At 35.8% G+C, this 11567-nt stretch overlaps 2 protein-coding genes across 2 annotated transcripts; one reads left to right on the forward strand and one right to left on the reverse strand.

Moving 5' to 3' along the window:
- Positions 1-3049: 3049 nt before the first annotated feature.
- Positions 3050-7517, reverse strand: LOC125715675 (coiled-coil domain-containing protein 106-like). Its single transcript, XM_048987491.1, has 6 exons — positions 7075-7517; positions 6292-6345; positions 5517-5555; positions 5131-5268; positions 4737-4958; positions 3050-3507 (listed from the first exon to the last, which is right to left on the reverse strand). The coding sequence occupies exons 1-6, from the start codon at positions 7400-7402 to the stop codon at positions 3197-3199; spliced, it is 1092 nt and encodes a 363-aa protein (XP_048843448.1). The 5' UTR covers positions 7403-7517; the 3' UTR covers positions 3050-3196.
- Positions 7491-10168, forward strand: LOC125715682 (uncharacterized). Its single transcript, XM_048987505.1, has 4 exons — positions 7491-7684; positions 8832-8945; positions 9075-9282; positions 9658-10168. Exons 1-4 carry the CDS (start codon positions 7509-7511, stop codon positions 10120-10122), a joined length of 963 nt encoding a protein of 320 aa, XP_048843462.1. The 5' UTR covers positions 7491-7508; the 3' UTR covers positions 10123-10168.
- Positions 10169-11567: the final 1399 nt, after the last annotated feature.

An 11567-nucleotide genomic window follows, 5' to 3' on the forward strand; every position in this document is an offset into this window, starting at 1 on the left:
GCCTTCACATACTCTTGAAGCACCTGCAAACTTTCCTGATGGTTTTGTACCCATTCCTCCAAAGGTCCACCATACTGACTGATCCCGGCAGGAGCCTGAAGATAGTGTATCGGTAATCGAGGCTCACAGCCAGACCTTAAATAAAAAGGCATCATCCAGTCATTTGGTGGGGTGTAGTATTGTAAGCTTCTCTGCTGGAGGAAGTGTGTGAAGCAAATTGTGCAAAAAAAAATATTAAAGCAACACCAGGGAGGTTTACATCTAGATCCTTAAAATGATCGACCTGCAATTCCACCTTGAAAATCCAATTACCATATAAAGGATACAAGATGTAAAGATGACAAATGACATGGCACACATTTGTTGTTTAGACTGTTGTGTCAGGTTAATTGAAAGCTGAAGGATCTTAGTGTTTACTAGTCTAAGTAACAGAATGTCTAAACACTGTGCTTGCCTTTATGGGTTTTTAAGCAGAACATATAGGTATAGAAACATATTAACATTACGTTTCACGATTCACTGACTGGAGAATAGGAGAATATACACATCAATATTACTACTTAAGTTAACTAACCCTAATCCCAACCCCTATTGGCACGGAGCCCGCCAGGGTTCAGGTGAGATATAAATCTGTAATCTGTATCAATGGTTTTGCTATCCATACCCACCCTATTAATGTTAGCTTCCCAGGGTTTCTTGTTAGACAAGCTCTGTGTCTCTCTATACCCCCATTTACTGCACGACTGATTGTCCATTTATAAAGAATCAAATAGGGTGAAGATGGTTTTAGTTTACAATTACTCTGGAAGGTGACCAGATTAAAAAAAACTAAATACCATGCCTACGTGTATGTAATCTCCATCACAGTCCCCATTTTCCCCATAATCCTCGTTTTGATAGTGCCAATTTGTGTAATGTGAGTTTTTTTTTTTTTTTAAAAACTGTTATAGAAGAACATACTGGATGCCACATGTGTACAATTACCCCTTTCTAATTAGTGGGGTCCGTTGTGTCAGCTACAGCCTTTACTAACATACACATAAGTATACAGTCTTACAGCACTTTTGTTTTCCTTTTGTATTTAATGGTTTTCCATTTAGGGGGCAGCATGGTGGTGCAGTGGTTAGCACTGTTGCCTCACACCTCTAGGGCCCGGGTTCGAGTCTCCACCTGGGTCACATGTGTGTGGAGTTTGCATGTTCTACCCATGTCATCGTGGGGTTTCCTCCGGGTACTCTGGTTTCCCCCACAGTCCAAAAACATGCTGAGGCTAATTGGAGTTGCTAAATTGCCCATAGGAGTGTATGCGTGAGTGAATAGTGTGTGAGTGTGCCCTGCGATGGGCTGGCCCGCCATCCTGAGTTGTTCCCTGTCTCGTGCCCATTGCTTCCGGGATAGGCTCCAGACCCCCCGCGATCCAGTAGGATAAGCGGTTTGGAAAATGGATGGATGGATGGACAGTTTTCCATTTGAGGAATTAGCAAAAAACTGCAGTGCATGATGGGTAGGATCTAAAGGCTGCCTAACGCCCTTAATTTGTTTGCAATTTCGCCAGGTAGGCTACCTTCTTTAAACTGCGTTTTGCTAGACTACACATTTCGAGGTAACACTTTATAATAACAGTACATGAATTAGCATGTACTAATACGTGAATTAGTAATTTCTTGACTATGAACTAATGATGAGCTAAGACATGTATTAATCAAGAACTAATGAAGAACTAACGTAACTACGACATGAGTCATATGAATTAAGGCATGAATAGCACCGCCTTAATTCATGTTAGTTCCTGCATGTTAGTTAATGTATTAATTAACACTTTGTGGTAAACTAAATCAAACATGTTGTAAAAGAAAGATGGCACAATGCAAAATCATTTAGAAATTTGTCACCTGCAGCTGTCACAAACATCAGTGAATGATTTCACCTAACTCATCCAACATACAGTGATGCATTCACAATTAAGAACAATTGTCTCATCCAATTTTGAGTGATTCTACTGCTGCCGTCCTACAATAATGCATTCATTAAGCAGATGCAATTTTTCAATTTAAAATCAGTATTAGCATAGAGATGCTGGTTATCGCTTTGGTTATGTTATGGATCGGTTTACTGTCATATCATCATAATGCACTGAAGTCAGATGTTTGTCTTGTGTTCTTACTCTTCTTTTGACCCACAATTGCCCCTTCAAAAAGTCAACTTTCCTCCTACCATTCAGTTCCTTCTCCATCCAAATGCAGCCACAGGACCTCTGCTCTTCTACTTCTTTACAAACCACCAAAAGGCACAAAAAATCTTATTTACATGTTTATAAAACATGTATAATTGATAATTTTTTAAAAATGTCAGTTAGGTTAGGGTTGGTCATTAACTCATGACTTAACGATGCATTAAAAAGTCATGAATTCATATTACTTTATAAGTAATTAATATTGAGTAAACAATTATGTGCCCCCCCAAGTAAAGTCATGACATAATGATACACTAACAAGTCATGAATTCATGTTACTTTATACGTAATTAATAATGAATTAGCAATAATGTGCCTTATTTTGCACCAGTATATCCAAGATGATTAGTTTAAATTACATACTCATCAGCGTGTAACCCCCCCCCCAAAAAAAAACACAGAAATGAAAAGGTAAAACACACCTTTTATTTTACAAAGGTTTAAATATCAGCACACCTTTAATCAACTGGCAAGTTGTATATTATTTACATAAAACTCAACCTAAGATATGCAAAACTAAAATCAATATTTAAAACTGTTTCAAGAATGATCACTTTTAACAATAACATTACACATAACATTTTTTTTTTTTTTACGATTTGTATTAACAAAACATTGACTATTGAGGGAATAGTTCACCCAAAAATGAAAATTTTCATTTACTCACCCTCAAGTAGTTCCAAACCTGAATGATTTTTTTTCCTTCTGCTGAACACAAATGAAGCTATTTGGAAGAATGTTTGTAACCAAGCCGATCTCTGGCCCCCATTGATTACCATAGCATTTTTTCCTACTATGGCAGTCAGTGGTGCCCAAGATCTGTTTGGTAGCAAACATTCATCCAAATAGCTTCCCTTGTGTTCAGCAGAAGAAAAATCTCATACAGATTTGGAACTACTTGAGGGTGAGTAAATGACAATTTTCATTTTTGGGTGTACTATCCCTTTAAGCAACAAGTATACCTCACTTCTTTGATATATCAAGAAGGGCACTGCTCTCTTTCAATTTTTTTATCATGTCTACATTAGGCTGATCCAGGCACCTTGCAAGACAGACATCAGAAAATTTTTGGATGCTTTCTCCCATTTTAAAAGTGGCTCTCAGTGCTTTGTATTCTTCAGGATTTGCAACTGCCAACTCAGCAATGGGGGCTTGCATGACAATTGTGTTTCTGTCAACATTCATTTTGTTGTACGCTTCAGCTTTAGTGAAGCCACCATTTACCAGGTGTAACACTTTGTGGTAGCGTTTGATGGAGTCTTCAGGGTTTTTTACTGGAGGGGAAAGAAGGAAGAAGAATGTTGTACAAGTCCGATATAACAAAGGTGAGAATTATTTTAATAATGAGAATTAGAATTTTGATGTGTGTTATTGCTTTAAGAACAGACTATAAAACCAAAATGTGGTTATGACAACAAACGTGATTCTGTTGTAAAACAGGTTGCATCGCTTCCAGTTAAGGTAATTTGTATGTTCTTTATTAAATATTGTCCAATGAGCCAATACAAACTGAGCATAAACAATGTTTATCACATATGCATTATGATATCTAAAAGTTTTATTTTTTTTTCTCACTAACATTTGGATATTAAACTTGAATAAAAGGCCAACAATAAAAACAATATGTGCCTACACAGCTTCGCTGCTGACCCCTAATAACTAGATAAGGGTAATCTGCTAACCTAAGGTACAGCAAGTCATTTTCACTGCTAGAGGAGGCACATTGAAAACAACAACAATGGCGGAGAGTGATGATGCTGAGAAGGAGCATGGTTTTCTCTCATTATAATGAATTAGCTGGAAGTAATGTGAGGTTGAATAATAAATGGGTCATAGATCTTATCAAATTTGTCTTATTCAATGGTGTGATAATGCTGTGCAGGTTTATGTTTTCAAAGCAATAATAGTAAAAGTATATTTGAACGTACCCACATAATTTGCAAAACTGTTTAATAATTATCTATAACATATACTGTGTTAATTTACATAGCCAGACTTCAGACATGTTAAGTGTCAATAAACTTTAAAAAAAACCCTAACCCTGTACTTACATAAACTTTACTTGTAAAGAATCCAAGAGTTAAAGATTAAAACCCTTTCATAAGGGAGGTAGCAAGCTGTAAAATTGCTGCATAGCTACCGCTTTCTCTCGCAGTGTAAGCATTTTGTACAGTGGAGGCAGCGGCAGTCTTGGAGCAACACAGTTACCAGTGTTGTCATGGTTTCTATAGTCGTAAAAGCCGTAAACCGACTAAGGCGGATATGACGCCACTGACAACTCTATTGTCTTGTTATTTACATAACTTCTGTTACATACATAAAATACTTGGAAACATTTGAGATAGTAAGTAGTCATCTGAACAAAATATATAACACTGCTCTAGTGTTTTTGTGATATTTTTATTTATTTATTTTTTAAATCTTTCTTACTGTGACTTTAAAACCTTAATTTTCACTTCTGGTTGAACTATACCTTTTAATATTTTTGATTGAATAAACATACCTCTCCTAAAATCAACCCTCAGTTTCTTGGATTTTTTCTTGTTTCTTTGTTTTTTATCCTTTTTCTTCTTCTTTGTTCTTGGTTCGGAATCTGATGAATCTGAAGATTCTGAGGAATCAGAAGATTCATCACTGGACACCTTCTCCTTGGATGCAGCAGTATTGGATGAAGATGCAGACAGTGTCTGTGCAGGAGACATTACGGCTTCATGCCTCAGAAGTGCTATGACAAAGAACAATTAGAAATAAGTGTAGAACAAAACTACAGGTAAAGACTTTTTACCACATTTAATTTAGGAATAAGTTACTTAATTTAAATAAAATTACTTCTAATTACAAGTTGTAACTTACGGACTGCCAGAATTGTTCTTAAAGTTCATGACCCTAATACTCACCATCTTCCAATCTTGCTCTGAGAAAATGTTTGTCATCTGTCAGGGAGTCAACTTTTTCCTGAAGATGAAGAATCTTCTGCTTTTGCATCTCTATTGTTAGTTTTGCTTTGTCAAGAGCAATCTGCAAAGTGGGCGCACCTAATAAAAGAGAAATCAGAAACATGCAGCTTGGCTGAAAGCAGAATAAGAAAAATGTGGCCTACTTGAATTAGGCCTAAGTCAAAATACATAATTTACACCCTACACATAAACAGCCACATTTCTGTGAACCAAATTACACAAATGAAATATCTAAATTAAAATTTCAATCCAGCAATTCTCTTTTCCCATTTTGTCTGTAATGTTTACATGTTTCTTGCATAGCAACCTAGAGGGTACAAACAAACCTCCTGTTTCACTGGTTTGCTGTATTGCAGGCTGAAGTCCTGAAACCAACAACAACAAAACTTATAATACAGCATTTGAACAAAGAAACAGGCAGAGTTTAAAAAGAGTTTTAAAGTTTTCAATCCTCATAACCAGTTATTTAATTTATTTATTCATTCATTGTAAAGATAAGTCCTAAATTTTGCTTTGTTTTTATGCAAACTGACCTGCGTATTTACATAATATTTATATTATTCATGTTGATATTTGTAATGGAAAACAGCTACAAATACCACAGTTATTAGAGCACATCGAGTTTTTTTTTTTTTGCAAAACCAAAATATATAATCAAAATGTAATTAATTTAGAAAATGTGTACACACAGTACGTATACTTGAGTACACTTTAATATGGCAACAGTTTATAATAATTGAGTACACTTTATAACTTAATTACAATTTTTCCCTCAAATTCCTAATTGGCTCCTTATCAATAGTTAGTAGTTAAGGTATTAGTTAAGTTTAGGTATTGGGTAGGATTAGGGATGTAGCATAAGATTATGTAGATAAGACAACAATATGTGCTTAATTAGTCGAATAAATGGCTAATATTCAAGTGCATGCCAATAAGCAACTAGTTAAGTGACCCTAAAATATGTTAAACGTCGACTTTAATACTTTTTATACCCCGGCGCTTACAAGCTAAGTGACAAAACACTGTTTAATATCTCAGGAAAGACAAATACCAATGAATGAAACTTTATGGATGTATCAGTAATTATATTAAATGACTTACTTTTTAACGAATTAGCTGTACTTTCAGTCTGAACATTCTTGCGTGCAGATACAACTACAGGGGGGAAGCAAGCATAGTTCAGTATTAAAAAAACACCTGAAAATATGTACATAAGCAGGGTTGCCAACTCACACATATGGCTTTGTCTGACATTAATAGGCTGCCCAACTAAACTTCACAACTATTTTACATCAATAATCCCTATGTTTTCACACTGTATTGGGGAGTAAACATTTCCATGCTGTGAAATGTTTTTTTGATTGAGAACATTGATACCTTAAAATGACCAATCCCCTGATCAGTGCCCTTGACTTTTCATGTAGAGCTGACAGTTAAAAATGCCTGTCTGTATTAGAAACTGTAGACAAACGACGTGCATTGTTTATTGTAATGAATACTATATTATTTTTTCACTGTGTAAAGAATAAAAAAGCATATAATAAAGCATTATGATTAATTTAAATACATAAAAAATGGCATTGTTTTACAGGTAAAGCTTGAATTGATTAGGCCTTATTTAAATTAAGATTTTCAAGTAGCCTATCTTTTATAAACATCCCTTAGAATAAAACATTAACGTTACTGGTGTGCAAAACAACGTTTTACGATATGTCAGTGCAATCAGTTTTCAGCTAAAACAGCTCAAACATGCATTTAAGTGAGACTAGGCCTTGTCTGTGAAAACGGGACAATGAGTTACCAAAATCTCACTCAAGCCAGGCTACTCAAGTTTGCAAGCCTGGCAAAATTACATTAAACAACATGCATGTCACAAATACTTACCATATTCACCTGAGCTGTACTTGCTCTGTGTGGTAATTTTCCTCCCACAACGCGTTGCCTTTCTCTTCTCATCCATCTTGCTCAAATTTGTTGATTGGCGCGAAGCTATGCTTAATGGTGCGGTTGGCGCCACCCCATCGTCTTCGTGGTCTAATGACATAGCTTGGATTTTTATTACTGTAATTCCACTTCTAAACCCTACGTGAAGCTCTGGTGGGTCTTGGATATCTTTACAGTTATCCCAGTTTGTATACACATCCAAAGATGGTGCAATACCATAAAGTTTTACTTGGGTTAATGTTTGTATTACGTTTAAGCCCTTGCGCATGATTGAAGCAGGTTCTCATCGCACCGGAAATAGGCGGGGCAATCGCTGTTGTTTTTAGCGCCACCTTACCTGAGTTTAATTAGTTAGCGCCAATAGCTCTCTGGTTATGTTGCATTCAAAATTGCTGCTTTTTGCGATTCAGAAACCCACGACTAACAGGAAACGCAAGCTCATTAAATGGCTTCAACGTAAAAAGTTACTAGCAAGGAGAGTAAAGTGTTCAAGATGTGGCCATAATATGACAATGGAGAGAAATAGAAGACATGTCGACGGTTTTCATTGGTAAGTTAAACAAATTACAGATTTGATGTTTACATGATACACTATTGATTTTTTTCCCATGGATATTATAGGTCTACAACCTAAAAAAGTCCTTAAAAGTTTTAAATGTCGTAAATACGGTTTTCCTAATTAGCGTCTTAAAACGACTTAAATCTAGATTCGATAGGTCTTATTTGGGTGATATTACCACGAAAAAATTTCCACAAATATCTGTCGATATCGATAAACGTCTTCTATATATAAATTTGAATCTGGCCGCAGATGAAAAACTTGCGTTGCCTAATATCACGCCGCCCCACCTCCCCATTCAGGTGAGTTTTTATTAGGGTTGGAGCTGAACTCTGCAGGGTTGCAGCTCTCCAGGACCGGGATTCGCCACCCTGGCCTATGAGATATTGTGTGTGTTTGAATAATACGGCGGCAAATCTATTCCATTAATAACCGAGCGCACCACTAATGCTGGCGCGTGACATGTACTCTACGCGCGATTCTATTCATCTAAGTTTGAACAGTTTCCCCCTAAGTTAAATGTGTTGTCATTCGTGTAATGATAAGCTGTCAACAATGTTAATGATTTTATTAATATTAATTTATATTTGTTGCCTGCAGAACCTATGAGTTTCCTACATTACTATATAAAAAAAGATGCATCCAACAATCAGAATATTGCTTGGGGGGTAGGTTTCAAGCTTATAAAATCGATAATTATCTGCATATGAAAACAATAGAGTCATAATAAAACATAAGTTTAATGCCTTCATTAAGATAGCTAAGTGTGCGTGTATTTCCATTGCAGGTTTGGTCTTAAATTTCATGTAAAGTGGTATTAAAAAGGTCTTAAGTCTTTAATTTAACGTGTTCATATCTGACACCATGAATACATTCTCTCCACGCTGCAGTGTTTCAGGCAGCTTTGCCACAAAGACTTTAATAGGTTCTTATAATAAAACAGGCTTTATATCTTGTTAAAAGTTTATATTTTACATGTTATCATGTTTGTATTTTATGTTACAGAAATAATGATAGTTCTGAGAGTTAGGGAAAAGAAAAAATGTTATCAATGTGTGTTAAAAATACTTTTGTCTACATAACCGTGTTTTGTTATTGTTAACAAAACAATATTGTTTGTTATTTATCATCATCACAGGATGTGCAGACATAAAAGTCATCGAGGCAAGAAAACCAGCCGATCAGTGCGAGTCGGGTCTCTCTTTGAGAAATCAAAACTCAGCTTGTCATCTTGGCTAATGTTCATTTACAGGTGAGTCTGTTATTGGACAGCTGAGAAGGTATAGTATAATATTACAATCCATTTCAAAGTTCTTTGATTGTTTTAATTTTGACAACTCAGCTTTCCATCATCATTGAGTCATTATTGTGTACTTCACAGGTTCACTCAGGGGTTACGGATCAGACAAATTGATATGATGCAAGATGGCATTGCAAAAAGCTCCAAAACACTCTCTAAGATGGCTCGTATCATGAGGAATGTTTGCCACTGTGCTATGAAACGATTCAGAAGAAGACATGGACAGATGATTGGAAGTGCTCTGGAATTTGCCGTTCTTGATGAAAGTAACTTTCGTCATAAAAGAAAGGTAAATTTAGAACCTATAAGGCAAATTCACACTGCATTTGCTGACCACTATTGTTGTCATTTGAACATTTCTAATTGGCATTTATTTGGTTTTGGAATGTCTGTGATGTCTACTTGCTTACGATTTCTAGTAACATATAAATAATGTACAGGTACACATCTGTTTTTCTCTCTTCTGTTTTCTTTTATTCTAGAAATAAGCAACTGAGTGTATATGTAAACCTTGTGTGTTTTGAAATAAAAATCAGCCACACTTGTATATAGCTCCCCCAGACTTTCCTTTAATTTGTTACCCATCTGTATGTGTAAACATGTTAAATGAATATAATGATAATGTAGTATTTCTTTTTTTTAATTACATATTTAACTTTTACAGTATGGACGAGGGAGAGCATCAACAACATGGAGGCGAAAGAAATGGGTGTTTGGCATTCTAGGTGTGAGGAATAAACACAGACACCCAATCTTGCGGCTTGTGAAAAGAAGATCAAGAACACACCTCGTCCCCATAGTTGTGAAACATGTGCGTCCAGGCACTACCATTATTTCAGATGAGTGGAGAGCCTACCGGGGTGCTTTGGCCAGCATGGGCTACAGACATTTCACAGTAAACCATTCCCAGTGGTTTGTAGACCCACACAGTGGAGCTCACTCACAACACATTGAAAGAGCGTGGCTGACATACAAAACGAACGTATGGAGACTAAGAGGAAATAGGACAGAGAAGATGCTAAAAGAACACCTCTCACTCATAGAGTGGACTCACTGGCTTGGGGAAAAACATAAGCAGGGACCACTTGGGCGCATAATAAAAGACATATGCCATCAATTTCTTGTTTAGAGGACAACAAGCTGAACATTTGTATTTTGTGTAAAACATAAGTAAAATAAAGGTTAAAATACAAATTACCTTAACCTCTTGATTTAAGATGTACTGACATTTAAACCTTTGTAAAATAAAAGGTGTGTTTTACCTTTTCATTTCTGTGTTTTTTTTTTGGGGGGTGGGGGGTTACATGCTGATGAGTATGTAATTTAAACTAATCATCTTGGATATACTGGTGCAAAATAAGGCACATTATTGCTAATTCATTATTAATTACGTATAAAGTAACATGAATTCATGACTTGTTAGTGTATCATTATGTCATGACTTTACTTGGGGGGGCACATAATTGTTTACTCAATATTAATTACTTATAAAGTAATATGAATTCATGACTTTTTAATGCATCGTTAAGTCATGAGTTAATGACCAACCCTAACCTAACTGACATTTTTAAAAAATTATCAATTATACATGTTTTATAAACATGTAAATAAGATTTTTTGTGCCTTTTGGTGGTTTGTAAAGAAGTAGAAGAGCAGAGGTCCTGTGGCTGCATTTGGATGGAGAAGGAACTGAATGGTAGGAGGAAAGTTGACTTTTTGAAGGGGCAATTGTGGGTCAAAAGAAGAGTAAGAACACAAGACAAACATCTGACTTCAGTGCATTATGATGATATGACAGTAAACCGATCCATAACATAACCAAAGCGATAACCAGCATCTCTATGCTAATACTGATTTTAAATTGAAAAATTGCATCTGCTTAATGAATGCATTATTGTAGGACGGCAGCAGTAGAATCACTCAAAATTGGATGAGACAATTGTTCTTAATTGTGAATGCATCACTGTATGTTGGATGAGTTAGGTGAAATCATTCACTGATGTTTGTGACAGCTGCAGGTGACAAATTTCTAAATGATTTTGCATTGTGCCATCTTTCTTTTACAACATGTTTGATTTAGTTTACCACAAAGTGTTAATTAATACATTAACTAACATGCAGGAACTAACATGAATTAAGGCGGTGCTATTCATGCCTTAATTCATATGACTCATGTCGTAGTTACGTTAGTTCTTCATTAGTTCTTGATTAATACATGTCTTAGCTCATCATTAGTTCATAGTCAAGAAATTACTAATTCATGTATTAGTACATGCTAATTCATGTACTGTTATTATAAAGTGTTACCCATTTCGAGATGTTTTATTGTAGTCTTGGTAAATATATATATATAGTTTAGCCTAACCCAGCCACTTAAGGGAGCAAGCCAGCTCAGGTAGGTGCCAGTCCCAAGCCCGGATTAATGGAGAGGGTTGGCGTCAAGAAATAAAGAGAAATAAAGACAACTAATACTCCTAGTTTGCGAGATCTGACTGCAATGGCAGCACTGCTACAAGGGTGTGGATAAATCTATACAAATATCACCTGCATGCACATTACTTCTTTTACAATAAC

The sequence above is a fragment of the Brienomyrus brachyistius genome, chromosome 2 (genome assembly GCF_023856365.1).
Source record: "Brienomyrus brachyistius isolate T26 chromosome 2, BBRACH_0.4, whole genome shotgun sequence".
Taxonomy (NCBI): Eukaryota; Metazoa; Chordata; class Actinopteri; order Osteoglossiformes; family Mormyridae; genus Brienomyrus; species Brienomyrus brachyistius.

Coding starts and splice junctions, on each gene's coding strand:
- LOC125715675 (XM_048987491.1), bottom strand. CDS start 7,402: ATGCGCAAGGGCTTAAACGTAATACAAACATTAACCCAAGTAAAACTT. Junction 5,556..6,291: donor TACAGCTAATTCGTTAAAAA/GTAAGTCATTTA, acceptor TGTTGGTTTCAG/GACTTCAGCCTGCAATACAG. Junction 5,269..5,516: donor GCAAACCAGTGAAACAGGAG/GTTTGTTTGTAC, acceptor CTCTTTTATTAG/GTGCGCCCACTTTGCAGATT.
- LOC125715682 (XM_048987505.1), top strand. CDS start 7,509: ATGTTGCATTCAAAATTGCTGCTTTTTGCGATTCAGAAACCCACGACT. Junction 7,685..8,831: donor CATGTCGACGGTTTTCATTG/GTAAGTTAAACA, acceptor TCATCATCACAG/GATGTGCAGACATAAAAGTC. Junction 8,946..9,074: donor TGGCTAATGTTCATTTACAG/GTGAGTCTGTTA, acceptor TGTACTTCACAG/GTTCACTCAGGGGTTACGGA.